This window comes from Arachis hypogaea, chromosome 7 (genome assembly GCF_003086295.3).
Source record: "Arachis hypogaea cultivar Tifrunner chromosome 7, arahy.Tifrunner.gnm2.J5K5, whole genome shotgun sequence".
Lineage (NCBI taxonomy): Eukaryota > Viridiplantae > Streptophyta > Magnoliopsida > Fabales > Fabaceae > Arachis > Arachis hypogaea.
Genome location: NC_092042.1, coordinates 21,363,200 through 21,388,450, shown reverse-complemented (window position 1 = coordinate 21,388,450; position 25,251 = coordinate 21,363,200). Strand labels below are relative to the sequence as shown.

Genomic DNA, 25,251 nt, shown 5'->3' with positions numbered 1-25,251 from the left:
ATCCATGGATGAGAATTCATGCATGTTTATGCTGAATTATTGATAATTGTGATTTGCACTTCCACTATCTGAGATACGAGTTTCCCTGGGTAGTAGCAGTGGCTAGCCACCACGTGCTCCAGGTTGAGACTTGATACTCTGTTGACCCTATGTCGTAAGTGTGGCCGGGCACTGTGAAAGACCCGGATGAGCTCGCCCCCGTATATATTCACCAGTGAGGGTGATGGATATAGATCATGATTATGATCAAGTTTATGACGAGTATAACTCGAGTTGGGGATGCATGACAGAGGGACAGTCCAATGGTTAGCGACCAGGACTTGTCGGGTTGGCTCTATAACCGACAAAATGATATCATCAGCCACTAGGGGACAGGCATTCATCATATGCATACTATATGAATTGTTTGAGATTGCCTATTTGACTGCACATTACTTGCTAATTGTCTAAATGCTTTACTTGTTCCTATTTGTGTATTCCTTGTTTGATATAACTGTGATTGCTACACTATACTCCTGCTGGTGGTTGGGAGGTTTGAAGGAATTGGAAAGGGAAGTATTAGTTAGACTGAAGAACCTTTAGTCAGATGCCCTTTATGGTTTAGCTTGTTTATAAGCTTTGATATTATCTGAAGGAAGTTCTAGGATTGCCTTTGGCTTTCCTCAATTATTATGTATTATATATGTGGAAGCTGTTACCATGCTGGGGACCTCTGGTTCTCACCCATGCGGATTTTGTGGTTTTCAGATGCAGGACGTACGGTTTCCCGCTGAGGCATGCTGGAGACTTCTAGAATTGCGAAGATCCTTTGTTCTCGGGGCTATGTTTTGGTTTATATGTTTTGCTTAGATATTTTTATCTCCAATAAATAATACAAACTGTGATGACTCCTCTTATGGGAGATTTTGGATATTAGGTTTTATGTATTTGTGTCCCTTTGGGTTTCCTTTGGGGTTTTCTTTATTATTATCATATGTATATATCGCTATGCTCGGACCGGTTATCTTCGCAACTGGATCTTGAGTCTTGATATTCCTGTTTTTGATACTCCTTTGTATATATATATAATCACGCGTTGGTTATCCTTGTTCGTTACGTTATCGATCGGAGTGTTGCGCTTTAAGGTTGCGGTTTTTGTTTACCCCTTTTTCTACAAAGGCTCCTAGTTATAATCAATCATTCATACTACTATACGTACTAAATTTTTATTTTAGAGGTCGTAATACCTTGCCATCTCTGAATTATGACTTAAGCATAAGACTCTGTATGGTAGGGTGTTACATGATGGATCAAGCAACAATGATTGAGTGATTAGCTTAGTTAGACAAATAGAAAATGGTGTTTGAAGGTTCAAAAACATTAACAGTAATTCAGAGAATCAGAAAAGCAAGCAGTGAACAAGTTGTGAGTAATATATGGGAAAAACAGTTAAGGCTTCAGAGTTATCTATTTTCTGGATTGACTTTTCTTACTAACTATTTTAATCTAGCAAGATTTAATTCATGGCAAACTATATGTGACTAAACCCCAATTCCTTAGACCTTTTTAGTCTCCTCTAAAGTTCATCAACTGCCAATTTCTTGGTCACTTAATTCCAATTAGAGGGTGAAGTTCAATTCTAGTTTATATGCCACAGAAATCCTAATTACCCAAATATAAGAGGATTATATGTCACGTATCCCGTTAAATCCAGATAATTAGAAATTTAGGAGAATATGTTTTCAAGCTATTGTTCAAGTAAAGAGCTTTTCCAAGTTATACAAGAACTCAATTAGAACATGGGTCATACTTCTGTTCCACCCAAATTCAATAAATAAAGAACGAAAATAATTCTTGAAATATAAATCAGTACATGAACTAAAATAGAAAAATAATAGTATCAATCCATACAATAGATAGAGCTCCTAACCTTAACAGTGGAGGTTTAGTTGCTCATGGTTCAGAGAAAAAACTAGGATTCAGGTAAACTATAAAGTGCGGAAGCTAGAAGAGAAGAGAGCCCCAATGGCTGATTCTTTTCCCTTTTATATCTAATCCTAATTAATGTAAAATATATTTTCTAAAACTAAAATAATATATTTTCCTAATTGTAAATAAAATAAAAGTTAAATCAAAATTAATTTGATTGATCCGTGCAGGGCTTGAGGAGTGTGGGGACCATTGGATTCATTAAGCTCCACGCTGAACTTGGCTTTTTCCAAGTTCAACATGGAGAAGGCAGCAAGTGCTTCAGCGTGTTTCTTTGAATCCACGCTGAACTTGGCTTTTCCCAAGTTTAGCGTAGAGAAGGCAGCATGTTCTTCCTTGGAAGTTCTTCAATCCACGCTGAACTTGGTAGGAACCAAGTTCAACATGGAGGATATAGAGGTTGCTGGAGAAGAAATGTGCACTATTATATATTATTGGAAAGCCGTTGAAGTTAACGTTCTAATGTCACTGAAATCACGTCAATTGGACCTCTGTAGCTCAAGTTATTCCAGTTTGAGTGCAAGAAGGTCAGGATTGACAGCATCATTCGCTTTCTCCCTTTTCTGCTACAAAACTCCGTCAAATCCCTCTGGATGCTACCTGAAATAAATAGAATTGTGCACAATTTAAAGTAGCATCCATAGTGGCTAAAAGATATTTAAATTTTGATTTAACTTAGCAATTCAAGTGCAAATTCACAAGGAAAAGATAGATAAAATGCTCACGCATCAACTTCCCATGGTAGTTAACACTGACAAAAGATGTAAATGGTAGTGCATGCCTACAATAAAGCCAACCACCAATAATAAAATAACACATTTAAGAAACCATAATGTGTTAATGAATAAAATTAAAATATAAACAAAAGTATACATACTTATTTTTTTGTATGTGGTATGAAAAGATACCATATCGCCAAAGAATTCATACGATGCTCTACACATTTCATCTACCCAAAGTTCACTTTTCAACTTGTAACTCTCATCAATGTCTATTGCATAAAGAAGTTTGGGTTGATATCTTTCATTCACAAGAAATACTTTAACATTTTTTCCATGTCAGCATTATCATCAGTAGAACGGAATTTGCTTATAATATAATTCCTCACATCCTTTTTTGAGAAACACAAGTTTGAAGAACCATCCACTTCATTAGCGAGTGCAAAGTAGGTTTTGTTGGGTTGTATGTCAGTCTCATCGTTATCATCAATGACACACTTAGCATGGATGGTAAACTATTTCTATTCATGGTATTTAATCGATTTTTTAGAAGAATAAGGATGGGAATGCCTAAACTCTAACCTCGACACTATCCAATTCCCTTTTTCCTGTCGAACATAACACACATCCTTGCTTTGCATTTTGTAGCAGTTATTATATTTTCTTGAGCTGTGCCCTCACACAAGACATGCGATAACCTTTTCGACTACAACTAATAGATTGGTTAATTGGTACCTTTTGTTTCTTATTCGTCTTATCAAAATTTTTATTTTTTACTTTAATAACAAACCCTACTTTCTTTGCACAATTCGCATAAAATTCATGTTCCCGCTCTAGCAAATCAAAACACATTCCTATAGTTGGAATTTTCTTTTAATGAATATCAGTGTGATCAGACATCTATAAAATAATTTAAACACAAAAAGAGTGCTTATGAAACTTTAGGCTGATTTTTAAGTGTTTCTTTGTGTAATCACAACCTAAACATATATTCGGATAACATAAAAAAATAACCCAAACATAAAAAATCAACTTTTGAAAGATGAGTAAAAAGAAACATCTGAAATCTAATAACTAATAAACGTTCAAAATCATACTAAAATCCACTATATAATAAAAATAAACATCCAAAATGCATGCTAAATAAATATACGAAATATACTAATAGAAAAAAGAACAAAACTACAACCAAAACATTGAAAAAGAAACTTCGAACATGACATAAGAGAAACATCCGAAATCTAACAATCAACAAACACATAATATCATATTTAAAACATTCAATATATAACAAAAAGAAACATCCAAAATGCTTAAAAAATGAAGATACAAAAACTGCAAAAAAATGTCCAAACTCAACTGAAATATGAACCATTAGATAACACAGAAAAAAATCCAAAACATTGAAAAAGAACATCCAGAAAAAGAAAAAAATCCAAAATCAACCAACCAATAAACATGTAAAAATCATACTAAAATTATCCATTATATAACCAAAAAAAATCCAAAACGCCTACTATATAAACATACAAAATCTCATTAACAAATCATACAAAACGAAGTACATGAGACTACTAGAAAAAAAACTGAGTAAACTACTATTTCTATTCATGAAAGTTCAGAATGCTGAAAAATCTACCCATAAAAAAATAAAATTGACTTTATACCCACAAAAGATAGACTTTTGCAGACAAAATTATCCGTCCTAAAAATTAAATAAAATTTTTAAACTACTTTCTAATATAACTTAACTCTAACATCTAATATTATTCTACACTACCACTCTCTTCAAACCCTACCACCATTTTTATCCCCAACTACTACCATCACTTTCGCCATCACCATCACCAACACCATCTCCACTTCTCCTGGACCGGTCCCAAAGCACCAATTTCTTTCCGGTCCGGTTTGCCAAGAAGCAAACCCTGTCTCTGCCTACAAAAATCTTGAACTTGATAGACTCTCTAAAGCATCAGAATATCTCTAGCAGAATTCTACCTGTCTCCTCCCACTCCATCATCGTCAAATCAAACCATGAAATCAAGATCGTTGAGAACGGCGCGTTCAGCGAAAACATCGACTTTAATCCACCAACCATCAGCACCGTCGCGCAACATCCATTAGCCACTGCAAGTCAAACTTGCAGAGCATGAGGACGCGGTCTCCATCGAAGACTAAACTCCACGATTTTACGGGAAGATTAGAGGAGAATTTCATCCATTGGTGGTTGTTGTTGTCGGAGAAATAGAGGGCGACGAGTTTGGTGAGGACCATCACCAATGGCTTCAATGTCTGGTTTTACAATGGTACTTTTTAAACCCTTCATCTCTTCTCTCATTTTTTGTTACCCATTTCTGATTTAACGCTAAAACCATAAACAAGTTTTGAGCTTTTGAAGCTTCGGAGGAGGATAGGAACTCTAGTGTGTTTTGGGTTAGTTGTTTACTTTGCGATTTGAAATTTTTGGAATGAATATTTGTGCTTTGAAGGATGAAACAGAAAGGGAGGATGCGACGGAGTTGGAGTTTTGGAGGGGGGGAAGGCGAGGGAAGCAGAGTTTGCAGTTGAGGTCGGGGTCGAAGAGGTGGAGGGAGGAGAAAGGGTGGTGATGGCAGTTATGGTGATGGTGATGGCAGTAGTTGGGGAGGAGAGTGGTGATAGGATTTGGGATTAGGGTAATGGCACATGGAGTTAAATTAGAAGTTAGAGTTAAGTTATATTAGAAGGTAGTTTGGAAATTATATTTAATTTTTTAGGATTCGGATAATTTTGTCTGCAAAAGTCCATCTTTCATGGATATAAAATCAATTTCATTCATGGATAGATTTGTCAGCGTTCTGAACTTTTATTGGTAGAAATAGTAGTTTACTCAAAAAAAAGAAAGAAAAGAATAACCAAAATGTTTAAAAAAGATCTGAACATGACCTGAAAGAAACATCTGCAATCTAACATCTAATAAATATCCAAATTTAGGATAAAAACATATATTATACTACAGAAAGAAACATCCAAAATGCGTACAAAATAAACACGAGATCTGGAAAACAAAATCCAGAATTAATAACTATCCACATTTATGTTGAAAACTAACAACCAATAACTATCCACATTCATATTGAAACATACAAAATATAATGAATAAATCCAACTTATTCGCTACATAAACATACAAAACCTAACAAAAACACATTTAAATTCAAACAATACAAACATTTAAATCAACAGAAAAAAATCATCCAAAATTTTAAATATTAGATAACATAAATGATCATTATGTTGACAAAGAATAAGATTAACACCCTCAACATTGTCTTCAACAGAAGGATAATTCACAGACAAAGAGATTAATTTTGAGTCTCCTTCGTCAATTGATGAAGTTATTGATGCTATAAAGAAGAGTTCTAGGTTGCGTTCAACATGACTAATTTTGATGGAGAGTTGCCGCTAACCACTCATGCATCCATGAGAAACAACAAGTAGTGGAAGCGACATATCTGGGAACCAAAGAATATGCAACTCCGCGACAAAGAGAGCTCTAGAACATGACTGGGGAAGCACAAACGCAGCGACCAAGGCCACCACATTTGTGGTAGTTGTGGGAAGACCGGCGCACCAAGGTTGCAGTGACAACAGCAGAGAAGCATTCCACTACGACTATGAGAAGAAAGGTGAAAAAGAAGCGTATTTTAGATTTTAAATTTTAAAATTAGGACTTTTTAAATAGTTGGTGCATATTTAAACGTTTTAAATTTTAAAATTAGGATTTTTTAAAAAATTAACTGCTATATTAAGTTGGCTATATAGAGTTAGTTCTTTATATTTTTCGATATGTCTATTTATCCTTCTATGCATATGTGGATTATCTATTTCCTCCACTAATTGACCATGCTTATTCTTCTTGTTAGAGGTTATATTATTATTATTATTATTATTATTATTATTATTATTATTATTATTATTATTATTATTATTATTATTATTAATGTAACATTCCTCTGGCTGACAGCATATTGATAAATTTGCCAAATATTGAGATAGTGTGTTATCATTTGACCCCCCTAAGAAGATAGTTTTTATAATTATAGTAGTCATATAAATATAGATATAGATATAAACAAACATCAGTGTAATGCATTATTATGCAAATAGAAAGCGAAGAGGAGACACACAAAAACACAGAAGGATAGAGAAAGAGAAACAGCCGTTTTCAGAGATAAGATGGGATACACTTCACTGCTTAGAAGTCCAAAGAAAGAGGAAGAACAAGAAGTGCCAGAAGCTACTTTCTCCTCCTCCATATTACCCTTTTCCAATAACCACCAACTACTATACCACGATAATGATGATGAAGAATTCAGTATCTTGGAGCAACTTGAAGGAGTCTTGGACATTGAAGAAGAAGAAGAAGAAGAAGAAGAAGAACAAAAGTTGTTACCATCTCCACAGCAGGGAATGGTAACTAGTTGTAGTGGCGATGATGAAGAGCTTCATTGGGATTTCATGGAATGGGAGGAGGATCATCATCAATTCCCAGAAGCAGAAAATGAATTGAAGGTAGTAGTAAGAGATGATAGCAGAATAAGCAATAATAACAAGTGCCTAATGGAGGAGGAGGTGAAGAAGATGGTAGTAAAGAGGGAAGAAGAAAGTAATAACAATAATATTTTTGGGTTTTGGGAAGTGGAAGATGAAAAGATGGTGGCTTTGAATTTGAATTTGAACTATCAAGAGGTTTTGGATGCTTGGTCTGACCGTGGCTCTCTCTGGGCTGATGACTACTCACTTTCATTGGCAACCACCAACAATGGCTACTACTATGTTAGTCTTCTCATCTTCTTCACTCCCTTAATCTTCATATTTGTTTTTCACTGTTTTTTCGTGAAGGTATGCTTGCAAGTTTATGTGTAGAATATGTTTGGATTCACTCATAATTTCGAGTTCAAATATATCTTGTCATTATTGATGTTTTCCTAAGATAACTTTAGAATATAATTACGGTGAGTATTTCTCTGGAATAATCATAATTATTGTTCAGATTTCTATATTGTTACTCTCTAATGATATATCATTATTAGTCTTTCTTTTTGGTTGAAATTTAATTTGATCTTCTTTCTTTGATATAACATTTTATGTTGTTTCAAAATTTTGGGCTATTTCACTTGATTTTAGCAATTAAGATGTTGTTATTTGATCTAAATGTTTTAATTAAGAGTGATAATTTTTTCTTTTATTATTATTATTATTATTATTATTATTATTATTATTATTATTATTAAATTCTCACTTGCAAATGAATTCTTAGAACATATTTTCATAATTATTATACTCTTATTATTTTGTTAATTAGATAGTATTAGCCTCATGACTATTGTGCTTAGATGGGAGAAGTGCCAGTATTAGAAGAAGAAAGAACAAGAAGGGAAGCAAGTGTTCTAAGGTACAAAGAGAAGCGCCAGAACAGATTGTTCTCCAAGAAGATAAGATACCAAGTTCGGAAACTAAACGCAGATAAAAGACCAAGAATCAAGGTCACTTTTTGAATTTCAATTTTTTTTCCCATGTTATTTATTTGCTTCTCTTCTATTGGTTATAAATTTGCAATTTGGGCACTTTTTTGTTTTCTGATGAGGAACAGGTTTTTTTTTTCTTTTTTTTTTCCTTGATATTTTTGGTTTGTAGGGTCGCTTTGTGAAGAGACACTGACGTAGAAGATCCCACTTCGCAACTCCAAAAATATCTTTCATAAATATCTAAGATGACAAGTCGTACAATTATTTTTAATTGGTTCTAAATGAAATATTCTTGTATTTATCCATTCTAATTATTATCATCTTCTTTGCAATTCATATTAATTTGGAAAAAGAAAAATATAAAATATATATGCTCCTAATTTCTGGTCCAAATACTTTGTTGTCCTTTTTCAACTAATGAAAATTACTTAGTTTGGGGAAATTTTAATGTTTGGTGGACTTTGTATTGGTGAGGTCCACCAGTTTCGTCATTAACTTCCATTTTGTGTTCTTTTTGGTGTCTTTACCCTTTTGTGCATTTTTTAAAGCATGGCCTGAAATTGTCAGTTAGTGATGGACTTTACATCAAAAGGTTCGCTAAATGGGCACATTGCATGGCTCTTATGTAGAAAATCGAATTGACCTCCGATTTTGATTTTTTCCCCCCTTATTTTACATGAAAAGCATATATTTAATTTCGAAATCGACAAGAAAAAAAGAGGGGGGATATTTTGTGAGTTAATTTAATAAGCATGAATACTATAAATACAAAACGCAACAAGAAAACTAGAAAAAGTTGACATTATAAATGTATAATAAATTAATAATACAACAGTTTGGTTTTGCTGATATCTTATGTTTATTACTATAAAATTGAAGGGACACCACTTAGATTACCCAAGAATAATATTATGCGTGTGTTTCGAAATGTCGAAATTGTTAAAAGGCTTTATAATTTTTTGTATGTGCACAAAATTCATTAGATAAATTGTGTTTAAGGTAAAGTATTGTTTAATTTTTAAAGTTTTTGTCTGAATTTAAAATCTTTTTTAATTTTTTAAATCATTTTTAACATTACAATAAATTTTAAAATGTTTCTTTTATTAAAAAAATTAATTTTTGAATAGATTTACCTATAATTTATAATTAATTATAAAATAAAATTCTTTTCCTATTCCTAGTCTATCCACTTGTGACTTTTTTTTCACTATCTCCAACCCTAATTTTTCTAACCATTTTCATCTGACCATAGATATGGTAATGGATCTTTATGAGATGGAGACTCCTTTTCGATCTTTCTTTTTTATTTAGTAAAATATCCCTTGTTTTTGTTCTATTTAAATCAGGGATCCCTGTTTATTTTCTCTTACGGGAGAGAAGAATATCCACGGGTATTCAAAAATCACTACTACATTTTAGACTTTTAGTAATATTTATATATCTTGTAATATTTATTAAAATATTAATAATTATCGTAAAATTAAATATTAAATAACATTTATACTCAAATGTTAGTAAATACCTTTAACTTTTTGAAAAACTTACAAAAAGTGTTGCCTATTCTCAACTACATCTCGCTCTTAGTGCTTTGTAATGGTGAAATCACCTCTCTGTCCTCCTGAATTTCTCGCTCCACCTCTTCAATATGTTGCTCCCCTCATCAATTTCATGCTTCGCAAATGAAAATCACAAATCGGGTGCTCTAGGATATCTCGAGTTCAATCTAAAATCTCTGCTCTAGGATCTGAATTGGAAACTCTCAAGGTACGTAGATCCTAATCTATTATTTCATGACAAATAGAAGAGAAATGATTGAAATTACTTTTCCTATTTTTTCCTGAAGTAGTAATTGCATGAGAAATGAGAATAGTAACTTGTGTAGATCGATAGTAACAATTGTATTTCTCACTCAACTAATTGAAACTTCTCATGATCTGCAATTGAAAAATGATATATAGTTACTCACAGGTAACATTTTTTATGAAAGTTCTTTGTGCTTTTGGGAGTGCATTTAAGGTGTTTGAAGAAATGCTTGATAAACCACTATTTTATGGTTTATCTTATGCTCAATTGAGTGATTTTTATCAAATCTTTACCCACTTATTCATACTATTTGCATGAGTTTACGTTTTCCTTCCGGATTTTGTGCTATGATTGAAAATATGCTTCTTTGGTCTTATATTTGTTAATATTAATCCTCTTTTATTACCATCAGATGCCATGATATGTGTGTTAAGTGATTTCAGGGATTACAGAGCATGAATGGCTCAGAGGATGGAAAGGAAGCACGCAAAAGTGGAAGGAATACAAGAAGTTGAAGAAATTGCTAAGCTGTCCAGCCTGACCTCTTCACACTCAAACGACCATAACTTGAGCTACAAAGGTCCAAATGAGATGGTTCCAGTTGCGTTGGAAAGCTAACGTTTGGGGCTTCGCAACGATATATAATTTTTCATAGCTGCCCCGATGCCAGGCGATGCAAATGCGTGGATCACGCAGCCACTTGACCTGGCAGGAACACAACCCACGCTAACGCGTGGACGACGCCTCCGCGTCACTCTTCCGCGACCTGTACGGACCAGAAAGCACTGGGAGTGATTTCTAGGCTATTTTTGACCCAGTTTTCAGCCCAGAACACACAGATTAGAGGCTATAAAGTGAGGGAATGCATCCATTCATAATCATGCTTTTCATAATTCACTTTTCATGATTTAGATTTTGTTTTGAGAGAGGTTCTCTCCTCTCTCTCTTTAGGATTAGGATTTAGTTTTAGGATTTTATTTGCTTCAAGGATTATCTTTTTACCAGGTTCAATGTTCTTTTGCTTGACAGTTATCACTTATTTTCAGATACCATTAATGCTTGTTTGTATTAGTTATGTTGCCTATTTGGCTTATGCTACATTCATGTTATGATTTTCTTATTTAATGTTACTTGAGGTATTTCAGTTGAATATTGCTCTTTTTATTCATGTTATTGATCATTCCCAATTTGAAGATATTCTTATTCTGGTAGATTTAATTTCCTTCCCTTTTGGTTTTGGTTAAGAAATCAGTAACTCAGGAGTTATCTTAGCTCAACATAATTGATAACTGTTATCTTGCTAATTGAACCGAACTTTTATAATCCCAACCTTTTCTTAGAAAATAAATAGGATTCGAAGGTCTAACTAATTAGTCCCTTGACTTTCCTTTGCTTTAGCAAAGGTTAACTAAGTGGAATTAAGATTCAACTTTCATTATTATTGATAAGAATAACTAAGTCTGGACTTCCAATTTCTCATACCTTGCCAAAAGTTTGCTTTACAGTATTTATTTATTTTAATTGTCATTTAAATTACTTGTCATACTTCTTTCTTAATTCCAAAATTCCCAATTTTACCTTTTTCATAGCCAATAATAAGAACATACCTCCCTGCAATTCCTTGAGAAGACGACCCGAGGTTTGAATACTCGGTTATCAATTTCAAAGGGGTTTGTTACTTGTGACAATCAAAACGTTCTGCACGAAGGAATTTCTGTTGGTTTAGAATCTATATCTACAATGCGACTATTTTTGTAAAATTCTTTACTAGCAAAAATCCTAACGTCAATGCTTCAAAGAACTTTATGTTACTATATATCTTATATCTTAAAACTTTTCAACTGTGTGTTTGTTTGTTTTGTCCCATATCAACTTAGCCCCAACCAAATGTGTCCTCGTTGTATTTGAATAATTGTAAATTCTCTTGTTGAAGATAATAATTCAAACTTAAACAAAGATGCAAAACATTAAGAACAATTGTTTGGAGTAGCTGTCAAAATCCAACTTCTAAGTGAAATAGCTGGTTACTGTCTTAACTAACTATTTATTTGGTTAAACTTATGCTTTGTATCTGCATTTGATTCTAAGACTTACTCTTTCGAATGGAAGCCATATGCAGGTCAATACCATTGGAAGAGCGCTCACGCGTAGTGGCATTTGTGTTTGGTGGCTTGAGTGTTGGAAGTGTTATGGGGTATGCATATCTCATGGTACTGATGTTTTCTATTTTATTTCATTCTCTACCTTCAATTTTGATATTGTACTATCTGTCAGGCTTCTTAGAACTCCACCCCTTATCCAAAGTCCTGGCTAGGAATCAGTATTCTATTTATTTGGTTTTTTGGGGGTTACAGGTTTCCAAATGCCTATTAGTTCAAAGTAATGAAGTTCTTCCAATAAATTTCTTGAGCTGCAAATTTAATTAAAATCGTGGCTTGTTTGTTGAGTTGAAATTTGAAGGTTTTTGGCATTTCAAGTTCTTAAAGGAGGTGAGGTGCAGTTAAATGCTGGATCTCTTTCATATGAGTACTCATAGTTTTTTATTTTTGTTTTCTTCGTGTACCTTTCATTACTTTTTACCCCTTTTTCTTTTGACTTATTATTTTGAGCCTTATGGTTTATTGGGTTATTGTCACTTCTTTTGCCTTCAATTGTCTCAGTCACAAGCGTCCAAGGTACCATGACCCAATCATGGAAACTCTAAGGTATTGAACAGCTCTTTGAAGGTATGTTCAATACTTGATGACAATTTCTGAGCTTCTACTTTGTCTTCTTGAAGGGAGGAGTGACTTTTTAGTTCTCTTTGGCTGGGATTATGATATTCTAACATTTAATTTTTTAATAATTAATTGTTGGATCTCATTTTGTTTTGCATCATGTTACCCTTCTAGCATCTTCTTTTATTTCCTCCTCTTAAAAATATCTAATTTTCTAACTTCAAACACTACAACATCGGATTAGGTCCTTATTCTTGAGTGGAATATCATAGGAGTTTGCACCAAGTATAACAACCCTAATTGTAACTGTTGAGGATATGTGTGTGAGAGAGAATGCAACAGACGAGGTGTTATGTGTTTGTGCTGTAATATAGTTTTGGAATGGACCTCTGTTTCATGTCTTGTTTCTCAAATGCAGGAGGTGCCTTGGAAGTCCTTTTTCCGAAGCCCTGCTGTATGAAAAATGATATATGCTCACTTCTGTGGTAGCTGGGGTCACTACACTTGTCTATCATGGCTCCCAACATATTTTAGGTACCCTTTGATAATTTAATTATCCACGTGTCACTACTTTTTGCTTTTCTTCATTGCAATCCAGCTAACGAGGGAATTAGTTAACACTTACATAATTTTGTTCTTTCATATACTGTATTTTTACGCATTGTTTATTGTTGACCAGAGGTCAATAATCACTGACAGCCATTTCACCTTCTTTTTTAGTTTTAGAATTATTTACAGGTTTGACCCAATGGAGAATCTAATTCTAGTCCAATAGAAATAATTTAGAAATTTTTTATTTAAAAAATAGAAGAATAATTAAAAGTCTAGAATGTGATTTGTATCTGAGTTTTGCTCTTGCAGTTTATGATTATTTCTCAAATCATTTTCAGGCATTACTTAACAAGTAGTCATCAAGATCTTATCCACATCTGAGATTGTCACATAAAGTCAGTGACTCAACATCTTCTATGTTAGGTATATATTATTTAGAATCTTAAAATTTTGTTCATTGAAAATTTGGGATGGATAATTGGCTTTGGAGTGCCTGCAGGACTAATGTTCATATCTGCTCTTAGTTTCATCATCGGTTTGCCGTTGTATGTTAAAGTTAAACCAAGGAGTAGCTTATTTACTAGCTTTGTTCAAGTGGCTGTCGTCGCCATGAAAAATCGGAAACTCTATGTTCCTGATTCAAACTTTGATCACATTTGATTAACTTTTTTCATTATATATTGGTTAATGAAATCTTTTGCTAACATCTTCAAAGGCAATTTGTTAGTACCTTAAGTAAAGGTTCATTTTGACTTTTGAGATTGCAGCCAAATTCAAATTAGTCCTCCATATTTTAAAAATAACAATTCACTCATTGAAGTTAAACTTTCTAATTTATGACCATGATAAAGAGTCAAAGCGAATCACACAAATCGCAACTTTAGGGACTAGATTGCTAGTATTCGAATCTCAAGGATTAATTTGAATCATGGTCACAATCTTGAGGACCAGACTGAATATTTACTCATTTGATCTCCTTTTGCAACATTCTACTTTTATAAGAATGTAGAGTAATTTTGTAATTTAGTACTTGTATGTCCTAAATTTGAAGAAACCATTATCATATTATTATTCCTTTCCAGATTTTTAAACAAAGCTTGCATAATAAGAAACCTAAAGAATGACTTAAATCAAAATGGTTCAATCAAAGATCCATGGAGCCTATGCACCGTAGGACAAGTCGAGTCGCTGAAATTGTCGCTTCGAGTCCTTCCCATGTGGACTACTGGCATCTTCATGATGGATTCCCTGAGCTCCTTCTCCACTCTCCAAGAAAACCCCATGGACACAGTTGAGTCTTCAAGTTTTAATTTTTTTCATTGTTTTACTTTGTGATTGTATGTTGATATTGAATGAGGAGTGAACCAAGACATGCTGATAAATACATTTTTCATCTGACAAGCTATGGGATGAGTTCAGACAGTTGGCAACCTCCCATTTCACATGAAGCTAATGATGTGAAAGCGAGAATTCTAAAGAACGACAAATTTTGGGGAAATGGATTAGGCCTCAAGTTATAACCAAGAGCAAGGATAAGGACCCATACTCAGATATCCTAACATCATTAACATCACCACATGTACCTCAACCATCTACCCACCAATTATTGATTGAGCTCACTGAGAAGATAGACCGGTAAGGTCAAAAAATGAGGAGATTGCGTGACACAACAAGCGCCATTATGACTACTTAAAGAAGCTCATTGGTTGTACAAACCCACCTATGGAGGAACCCGACACTTCGAAGTCCACTTCGGATCATGGCGAAGAAAGCAATCAAGAGGTGGACATGGAGACGCCCTTGTCCCACCATCCTATGGCCATTGGAAGTGGCAATTTCGAACCCATTTTGCTAATCACAAATGGTATGGAAGACTGTACAAATTTTTAAGTGTGGGGAGGTCGATGACTGACTTCCATAGGTAACAATCCCTCTTTCCAATACCTAGATCTTAATTTTCTTTTGTTAGTTAGGATAATTTGCATTTTGTAGTTAGTTGTTTGCATTTGAGTACTTTTTACATAGTAGTTGTTTGTAAATATATTTAGAGTTTGTACATATCTTACCTATGCTTGTTAAGTGATTGGATGCACATGAACTAGATGAATTGATTTTCATCCAACCACTTTTTACTATGACTACTTGGTTGAAGTAATGATTTCTGTTCCAAGAAAACTGTTTTAGGGCATCCCATTAATTGGAGCTAAATTTTTTGTTGAACTTGCTTGAAAAAATTAATTTTGGAATATAATTTTAGAGCTAGAACACACAATCCTAGTGAGATTTTGACCCTAGATGATTGGTTGCATCTTTTCAACCAATATTTTGTTTGGTGTGTGTTGTTCTCTCTAAGATTATAATTTTTGGATTGCTTGATTCTATATGTCCATTGTTTAATGTGTGAATTCATTTATGTGATTGAGGCCCTTGTTCATTAAAGCTCACATACTCAAAATGGTCTTACCCTTTTATCAATCCTTGTAAACTAATGTTGAGCCTATTTGACTCCTTTTGTTCTTTATAATAGCAAATCACTAACTCTAAGTGAAAAATAATAAATGTCCTTTATTTGAATATTTGGTCAACTTAGACTAGTGAGAATGTGCATGATTTAAGTAGAAATTGGAATTGGAAACATTGGTTGGGTGAATTGGGTATTTCATGAGTCTTGTTGAAAATTTTTAGAAAATTTGGGTACATATTTATGCATTCATTACTTAAAAATATGTATTAATATCTTATGTATATACCATAAAATAAATAAATAAATAAATAAATGTAGAAAAATAAAAGAAATATATAAAAAAAGTAATAAAAAGAGGACAAATTGCCACAAAGTAAAGTAGTGATGACAATGCATATGTGTTGTACTTAACAATAGGATGCATGAATATGTAGAAAAGGATAAATAATGGGTGGTTAGGCTTTACATTATAGTTATACGAATTGTCTTAGGTTAGGTGGGAAGTTTAGGTTAATCAAAGATTCAAATTTTAGTCCACTTGACCAAATACAATCCTACCTTGACCCTAACCCCATTACAACTCTTGGAAAGACCTCTTGATATGTGTATTCATGCATTGAACATATGTTGATTAGTAGAAGAAGAACAAGCCTTAGAAAGCAAGATTATATGAGATTTGAGAGAATCGACCCTCAAACACGAGTGATTACAGTACAACTTCCGGTGAGGGTTCAATCCTCAATCCTATGTTCTCCGCTTTCATGAGGTTTCATCTTGTAAGTTCATTCATGCTTTATTTTGAAATTTGAATTAGTGGAATTTATTGATCATCATAATACTTTAGCCCTATATGTTCATATATGTTCTTGGAGATTGATTTACTCTAACCATGTAAGTAGAAGCATCTGCATTAGGTACATTAGTTGCATCCATATAGATAGGTTGCATTCCATAAGTCTTCCCAATCCCTATATTCTTTGGTATTATAATCTTTAGCATGAGGACATGCTAGTGTTTAAGTGTGGAGAGATTGATAAATCCCAATTTTAGGGTTTATCTTGTGTTGAATTTGGTGGGTTTTATCAATACTTTTTACACTTATTCATATAAATTGTATGTTTTTATGATTTCTTCCTAATTATGCTTCATAGTTCAAAACATTCTTCTTAGACCTTAAAAATGCTAAATTTTAATCCTCTCCTATTATCATTCGATATCGTGATATGTTTGTTAAGTGATTTCAAGATCTATAGGGCAAGAATGGATTAGAGGATGGAAAGGAAACACGTAAAAGTGGAAGGAATATGAAGAATAGAAGTTGTGAGAAGCTGATTCTCACACGTATGCATGACAATTGCAAAGTTTGACTGACGCGCACACGTGACCTTCTGCGTACGCGTGACTTGTGCAGAGTTCAGCCGACGCGTACACATGACGTTCAGCACGTGACTCACTTAAAGAAAATATGGCTGGCGATTTCTGAGCTAATGCAGGCCCAAATCCAACATGATTCTGAATGGAAAAAGGCCAATAATTGAAGTGGGAAGGAGACGACCAAGCATAGAGACAATTAGACTTAATTTTAGCTAGTTTTTTTTCTAGAGAAAGAAACTCTCACTTCTCTCTAGGTTTAGTGCCTTTTGATCATTTTCTTGTTTGAATTTATGAGTTGGAGCTTGTTGATTCTAGTTTTATTGTCTTGATTTTAGTTTCTTTAGTTCTAATTTTACTTAATTCCTTTGTTAGTATTGTGTTCTTCTCCTTAGTTTTCTTTTATTTCTCATTTTGTGAACCTTGTTAATTTTGAATTCTCATTAATGCATTGATGTTTTCCATGTTTTATGGTTTTAGTTGAGTTGATATTGTTGATAATTGTTAGTTGATAGCTTTAATTTCTATTTAATTTTGCAATTTGGTTATATCTTTGGCTATTGCACATCAAGTGTTTGATGAATTGTTTTCACTAGTTATGGAGTAGTTTTTCATACTCTTGGCCTAGGCTAAGGGAATTGAGTGACCTTGAGTCACTGAGTCTGATTGGATTGATGATTTGGAAACCTTTGTTGGTCAATTTGATACCCATTAACACTAGTCTACTACTAAGTTAATTGGTAGCTAGGTTGACACTTATGGGTTGATGTTGATCAAGTCTATTTGACATACTTTAAGAACAGAAGTAGACTTGATAGGATTGTTCCCTCATAATTGTCAATATATGGTTATTTGACAAAGATAGTGATCTCAATTCCTATACATTAGCCAAGAGTTCTTTTGCAATTCATACTTGAAAACCCAAATTCTAATTGCTTAATTCTTGCTTTAGTTAATTTTAGTTGTTTAGTTAGCTTTAGAATAGAATTAGATTCATATATTATCTTGTTAGATTGCCATTTACTTAGATCTTACTTTAATTTTCTTGATTTAATTTACTACAATTTAAGTTTCTTGTATGCTAAGCTTTACTAGTTCAAATTCATGCTTATGCCTTTCAATTCTGGATTTCTAGCCAACCTTGATACACACACTTGCCCATTCTCTTGAGGACGACCTGGGAGCAATACTCTCGGTCAATTTTTATTGGGTTAAACTTGTGACAACCAAATTAAACTTTAATTGAGAGTTAGTTATTGATGAGCGGATAATTTATACGCTTTTTGGCATTGTTTTTAGTATGTTTTTAGTATGATCTAGTTGGTTTTTAGTATATTTTTATTAGTTTTTAGTTAAAATTCACTTTTCTGGACTTTACTATGAGTTTGTGTATTTTTCTGTGATTTCAGGTATTTTCTGGCTGAAATTGAGGGACCTGAGCAAAAATCTGATTCAGAGGCTGAAAAGGACTGCAGATGCTGTTGGATTCTGACCTCCCTGCACTCGAAGTGGATTTTCTAGAGCTACAGAAGCCCAATTGGCGCGCTCTCAACGGCGTTGGAAAGTAGACATCCTGGGCTTTCCAGCAATATATGATAGTCTATACTTTGTCCAAGATTTGATGGCCCAAACCGGCGTTCAAAGTCACCTTCAGAATTCCCAGCGTTAAACGCCGGAACTGGCACAAGGATGGGAGTTAAACGCCCAAACTGGCACCAAAGCTGGCGTTTAACTCCAAGAAGAGTCTCTACACGAAAATGCTTCAATGCTCAGCCCAAGCACACACCAAGTGGGCCCGAAAGTGGATTTTTATGTCATTTACTCATCTCTGTAAACCCTAGGCTACTAGTTCTCTATATATAGGACCTTTTACTATTGTATTTTCATCGGGGTAGCTATCCTTGTTCTTATGCTATCTTAGATCATTGGGAGGCTGGCCTCTCGGCCATGCCTAGACCTTGTTCTTATGTATTTTCAACGGTGGAGTTTCTACACACCATAGATTAAGGTGTGGAGCTCTGTTGTACCTCGAGTATTAATGCAATTACTATTGTTCTTCTATTCAATTCCGCTTGTTCTTGTTCTAAGATATCACTTGTTCTTCAACATGATGAATGTGATGATCCGTGACACTCATCATCATTCTCACCTATGAACGTGTGCCTGACAACCACCTCTGTTCTACCTTAGATTGAGTGGATATCTCTTGGATTCTTTAACCAGAATCTTCGTGGTATAAGCTAGAATTGATGGCGGCATTCAAGAGAATCCGGAAGGTCTAAACCTTGTCTGTGGTATTCTAAGTAGGATTCAATGATTGAATGACTGTGACGAGCTTCAAACTCCTGAGGGCTGGGCGTTAGTGACAGACGCAAAAGAATCACTGGATTCTATTCCGACCTGATTGAGAACTGACAGATGGATAGCCGTGCCGTGACAGGGTGCGTTGAACATTTCCACTGAGAGGATGGGAGGTAGCCACTAACAACGGTGAAACCCTTGCATACAGCTTGCCATGGAAAGGAGTAAGAAGGATTGGATGAAGACAGTAGGAAAGCAGAGAGACGGAAGGGACCAAGTATCTTCATACGCTTATCTGAAATTCCTACCAATGAATTACATAAGTATCTCTATCTTTATCTTTATATTTTATTCATCATCCATAACCATTTGAGTTTACCTGACTAAGATTTACAAGGTGACCATAGCTTGCTTCATACCAACAATCTCTGTGGGATCGACCCTTACTCGCGTAAGGTTTATTACTTGGACGACCCAGTACACTTGCTGGTTAGTTGTGCGAAGTTGTGTTTATGCCATGGTATTGAACACCAAGTTTTTGGATTCATCACCAAGGATTATTTGAGTTGTGAAAAGTATTGATCACAATTTCGTCCACCAAGTTTTTGGCGCCGTTGCCGGGGATTGTTTCGAGTATGGACAACTGACGGTTCATCTTGTTGCTTAGATTAGGTATTTTTTTTTCAGAGTTCTTAAGAATGAATTCTAGTGTTTCAAGGTGATGTTCTTATCATCACCAAAGCTGATTGATCATCATCAATTTAGCTCTTGAATGCAATGTCCTGCTGAAGCTTGGCTAGCCATGTCTAATTTCTTTAGACTAAAGCTTTAGACTAACATTGCATGATTCCTGGAATTCTCATTAAGAATTTTGATACCTTTATTTTCTTTTTCCACTTAATTTTCGAAAAAGCACAGAAAAAATTACAAAATCATAAAAACCCAAAAATATTTCTTGTTTGAGTCTAGAGTCTCATGTTAAGTTTGGTGTCAATTGCATGTTTCTGTTCTTTTTGCATTCATGCATGTGTCTTCATTAATCTTCAAGTTGTTCTTGATGGTTTCATTGCTCTGATTTTTAAATTCTCTTGACTTGAGTATTTATGTGTCTCATATGCATTCTCATTTTGTTAGTGTCAATAGTATACAAACTGCTAAGTTTTGTGTCTTGCATTGTTATTTGATTTTAGTTGCATATTGATTATTCCTTATTATTAAAAATCCAAAAATATTTGTAATTTGTGTCTTTTCAAGTCAATAATACAGAGAATTGAAGATTCAGAACATACAGCAGAGGAATTATACAGAAAAAGCTGGGCGTTCAAAACGCCCAGTGAAGAAGGGCAAACTGGCGTTTAAACGCCAGCCAGGGTGCCTGACTGGGCGTTTAACGCCCAAAAGGGTAGTAGTTTGGGCGTTAAACGCCAGTAAAGGGCAAGAATCTGGCGTTAAACGCCAGAAAGGGGTACCAGCCTGGCGTTTAACGCCAGAATTGGCACAAAAGAGCAATTTTGCTCGCCACTTGGTGCAGGGATGACTTTTCCTTGACACCTCAGGATCTGTGGACCCCACAGGATCCCTACCTACCCCACCACCCTCTCTCTTCTTCACCCATTCACCAATCACCTCAACACCTCTTCCCCAAAAACCCCTCACCTATCAAATCCCATCTTTCTCTTCACCACTCACATCCATCCTTCATAAAACCCCACCTACCCCACCATTCAAATTTAAACCACTTTCCCTCCCAAACCCACCCATACATGACCGAACCCTACCCCTCTCCCCACTCCTATATAAACCCATCTTCACTCCTTCATTTTCACACAACCTAAACACTACTTCTCCTCCTTTGGCCGAACAACAAAGCCTCCTCCATCTCCTTCATTTCTTCTTCTTCTACTCTCTTCTTTCTTCTTTTGCTCGAGGACGAGCAAACCTTTTAAGTTTGGTGTGGTAAAAGCATTGCTTTTTGTTTTTTCATAACCATTGATGGCATCCAAGGCTGGCGAAACCTCTAGAAAGAGGAAAGGGAAGGCAAAAGCCTCCACCTCCGAGTCATGGGAGATGGAGAGATTCATCTCAAGGGTGCATCAAGACCACTTCTATGAAGTTGTGGCCTTGAAGAAGGTGATCCCCGAGGTCCCTTTCAAACTCAAAAAGAGTGAATATCCGGAGATCCGACATGAGATTCGAAGAAGAGGTTGGGAAGTTCTTATCAACCCCATTCAACAAGTCGGAATCTTAATGGTTCAAGAGTTCTATGCCAATGCATGGATCACCAAGAACCATGATCAAAGTGTGAACCCGGACCCAAAGAATTGGCTTACTATGGTTCGGGGGAAATACTTGGATTTTAGTCCGGAAAATGTAAGGTTGGCATTCAACTTGCCCATGATGCAAGGAGATGAGCACCCTTACATTAGAAGGGTCAACTTTGATCAAAGGTTGGACCAAGTCCTCATAGACATTTGTGAAGAGGGCGCCCAATGGAAGAGAGATTCAAGAGGAAAGCCGGTTCAATTGAGAAGGCATGACCTCAAGCCCGTGGCTAGAGGATGGTTGGAGTTTATCCAACGCTCAATCATTCCCACTAGCAACCGGTCCGAAGTTACTATAGACCGGGTTATCATGATTCATAGCATCATGATTGGAGAAGAAATAGAAGTTCATGAGGTTATATCCCAAGAACTTTATAAGGTGGCGGACAAGTCTTCTACCTTGGCAAGGTTAGCCTTTCCTCATCTCATTTGTCACCTCTGTTATTCAGTTGGAGTTGACATAGAGGGAGACATCCCCATTGATGAAGACAAGCCCATCACTAAGAAGAGGATGGGGAAAACAAGAGACCCCTCTCATCATCAAATCCCTGAGATGCCTCAAGGGATGCACTTTCCTCCACAAAACTATTGGGAGCAACTAAATACCTCCCTAGGAGAATTGAGTTCCAACATGGGACAACTAAGGGTGGAGCACCAAGAACATTCCATTCTCCTCCATGAAATTAGAGAAGACCAAAGAATCATGAGAGATGAGCAACAAAGACAAGGAAGAGACATTGAGGAGCTCAAGCACTCCATAAGATCCTCAAGAGGAAGAACAAGCCGCCATCACTAAGGTGGACCCATTCTTTAATCTCCTTGTTCTTTATTTTCCTGTTTTTCGAATTTTTATGCTTATGTTTATCTATGTTTGTGTCTTGTGATCATTAGTGTCTTAGTGTCTATGCCTTAAAGTTATGAATGTCCTATGAATCCATCACCTTTCTTGAATGAAAAATGTTCCTAATTGAAAAAGAGAAGAATTGCATGAATTTTGAATTTTATAACAGTTTAATTATTTTGATGTGGTGGCAATATTTTTGTTTTCTGAATGTATGCTTAAACAGTGCATATGTCTTTTGAATTTGTGGTTCATGAATGTTGGCTCTTGAAAGAATGATGAAAAAGGAGACATGTTACTGAGGATCTGAAAAATCATAAAAATGATTCTTGAAGCAAGAAAAAGCAGTGAATACAAAAAAAAAGAAGAAAAAAAAGAAAAAAAAAGAGAAAAAAAGGAAACGAAAAAAAAAGAGAAGAGAAAGAGAAAGAGAAAAAGAAAGAAATAAAAGTGTGATCCAAGGCAAAAAGAGTGTGCTTAAGAACCCTGGACACCTCTAATTATGTGTCTGTGGCATGTATGTATCTGGTGGTAATACTGGAAGACAGAGTGCTTTGGGCCACGGCCAAGACTCAATAAGTAGCTGTGTTCAAGAATCATCATACTTAACTAGGAGAATCAATGGCACTATCTGGATTCTGAATTCCTAAAGAAGCCAATCATTCTGAATTTCAAAGGATAGAGTGAGATGCCAAAACTGTTCAGAGGCAAAAAGCTAAAAGCCCCGCTCATCTAATTAATATTGATCTTCATAGATGTTTTTGGAATTCATTGCATATTCTCTTATTTTTATCTTATTTGATTTTCAGTTGCTTGAGGACAAGCAACAATTTAAGTTTGGTGTTGTGATGAGCGGATAATTTATACGCTTTTTGGCATTGTTTTTAGTATGTTTTTAGTATGATCTAGTTGGTTTTTAGTATATTTTTATTAGTTTTTAGTTAAAATTCACTTTTCTGGACTTTACTATGAGTTTGTGTGTTTTTCTGTGATTTCAGGTATTTTCTGGCTGAAATTGAGGGACCTGAGCAAAAATCTGATTCAGAGGCTGAAAAGGACTGCAGATGCTGTTGGATTCTGACCTCCCTGCACTCGAAGTGGATTTTCTAGAGCTACAGAAGCCCAATTGGCGCGCTCTCAGAGGCGTTGGAAAGTAGACATCCTGGGCTTTCCAGCAATATATGATAGTCCATACTTTGCCCAAGATTTGATGGCCCAAACCGGCGTTCAAAGTCACCTTCAGAATTCCCAGCGTTAAACGCTGGAACTGGCACAAGGATGGGAGTTAAACGCCCAAACTGGCACCAAAGCTGGCGTTTAACTCCAAGAAGAGTCTCTACACGAAAATGCTTCAATGCTCAGCCCAAGCACACACCAAGTGGGCCCGAAAGTGGATTTTTATGTCATTTACTCATCTCTGTAAACCCTAGGCTACTAGTTCTCTCTATATAGGACAATTTACTATTGTATTTTCATCGGGGTAGCTATCCTTGTTCTTATGCTATCTTAGATCATTGGGAGGCTGGCCTCTCGGCCATGCCTAGACCTTGTTCTTATGTATTTTCAATGGTGGAGTTTCTACACACCATAGATTAAGGTGTGGAGCTCTGCTGTACCTCGAGTATTAATGCAATTACTATTGTTCTTCTATTCAATTCCGCTTGTTCTTGTTCTAAGATATCACTTGTTCTTCAACTTGATGAATGTGATGATCCGTGACACTCATCATCATTCTCACCTATGAACGTGTGCCTGACAACCACCTCCGTTCTACCTTAGATTGGGTGGATATCTCTTGGATTCTTTAACCGGAATCTTCGTGGTATAAGCTAGAATTGATGGCGGCATTCAAGAGAATCCGGAAGGTCTAAACCTTGTCTGTGGTATTCTGAGTAGGATTCAATGATTGAATGACTGTGACGAGCTTCAAACTCCTGAGGGCTGGGCGTTAGTGACAGACGCAAAAGAATCACTGGATTCTATTCTGACCTGATTGAGAACCGACAGATGGATAGCCGTGCCGTGACAGGGTGCGTTGAACATTTCCACTGAGAGGATGGGAGGTAGCCACTGACAACAGTGAAACCCTTGCATACAGCTTGCCATGGAAAGGAGTAAGAAGGATTGGATGAAGACAGTAGGAAAGTAGAGAGACGGAAGGGACCAAGCATCTTCATACGCTTATCTGAAATTCCTACCAATGAATTACATAAGTATCTCTATCTTTATCTTTATATTTTATTCATCATCCATAACCATTTGAGTTTGCCTGACTGAGATTTACAAGGTGACCATAGCTTGCTTCATACCAACAATCTCTGTGGGATCAACCCTTACTCGCGTAAGGTTTATTACTTGGATGACCCAGTACACTTGCTGGTTAGTTGTGCGAAGTTGTGTTTATGCCATGGTATTGAACACCAAGTTTTTGGATTCATCACCAAGGATTATTTGAGTTGTGAAAAGTATTGATCACAATTTCGTCCACCAGTTATCGGTTTGGAACTATACTTGCAACACAATTCTCATTGATAAATTATATACCGATGATCGCCCTCCATCAAATCTCTTTAGGAGTAAATCCTCGACAGGTGAAGTCATGGAAACCGATTATAGATAAGGTGGAAGAGAAACCCAGTCTTTGGAAAGCAAAGGTACTTAACAAAGCTGAAAAGTTAGTTCTT

At 35.4% G+C, this 25,251-nt stretch overlaps 1 protein-coding gene and 1 long non-coding RNA gene across 9 annotated transcripts; both read left to right on the top strand.

The window, feature by feature from the left end:
• The first annotated feature begins 6,700 nt into the window (after nt 1-6,700).
• On the top strand, nt 6,701-11,150 carry LOC112702760 (uncharacterized). 3 transcript variants are annotated; one of them, XR_011863815.1, is made up of 4 exons: nt 6,701-7,505; nt 8,066-8,215; nt 8,367-9,961; nt 10,444-11,150. XR_011863815.1 is itself a non-coding variant. In XM_025753929.3 (3 exons), exons 1-3 carry the CDS (start codon nt 6,906-6,908, stop codon nt 8,388-8,390), a joined length of 774 nt encoding a protein of 257 aa, XP_025609714.1. In that variant the 5' UTR covers nt 6,701-6,905; the 3' UTR covers nt 8,391-11,150. The 3 variants fall into 3 exon arrangements, 1 of the variants encoding a protein (XP_025609714.1); XR_011863816.1 differs by lacking the exon at nt 10,444-11,150 and having other exon boundaries at nt 8,045-8,215; nt 8,367-8,590; XM_025753929.3 differs by having other exon boundaries at nt 8,367-11,150.
• A 705-nt stretch (nt 11,151-11,855) lies between these two features.
• On the top strand, nt 11,856-17,568 carry LOC112704029 (uncharacterized). Of its 6 annotated transcripts, XR_011863810.1 has the most exons (7): nt 11,856-12,023; nt 12,120-12,210; nt 12,661-12,726; nt 13,136-13,251; nt 13,608-13,692; nt 14,352-14,559; nt 14,672-15,444. It is a non-coding gene; the product is annotated as an uncharacterized lncRNA (long non-coding RNA). The 6 variants fall into 6 exon arrangements; XR_011863812.1 differs by lacking the exon at nt 12,661-12,726 and having other exon boundaries at nt 11,942-12,023; nt 12,120-12,194; XR_011863814.1 differs by lacking the exons at nt 11,856-12,023; nt 12,661-12,726 and adding an exon at nt 16,369-17,568 and having other exon boundaries at nt 12,051-12,210; nt 14,672-15,190.
• The last annotated feature ends 7,683 nt before the right edge of the window (nt 17,569-25,251 follow it).

What these genes read in the sequence shown, in the direction of transcription:
- LOC112702760 (XM_025753929.3), top strand. Translation starts at nt 6,906, where the DNA reads ATGGGATACACTTCACTGCTTAGAAGTCCAAAGAAAGAGGAAGAACAA. An exon ending in CCAACAATGGCTACTACTAT is followed by an intron (nt 7,506 to 8,065) that starts GTTAGTCTTCTC and finishes TATTGTGCTTAG; the next exon opens with ATGGGAGAAGTGCCAGTATT. An exon ending in ATAAAAGACCAAGAATCAAG is followed by an intron (nt 8,216 to 8,366) that starts GTCACTTTTTGA and finishes TTTGGTTTGTAG; the next exon opens with GGTCGCTTTGTGAAGAGACA.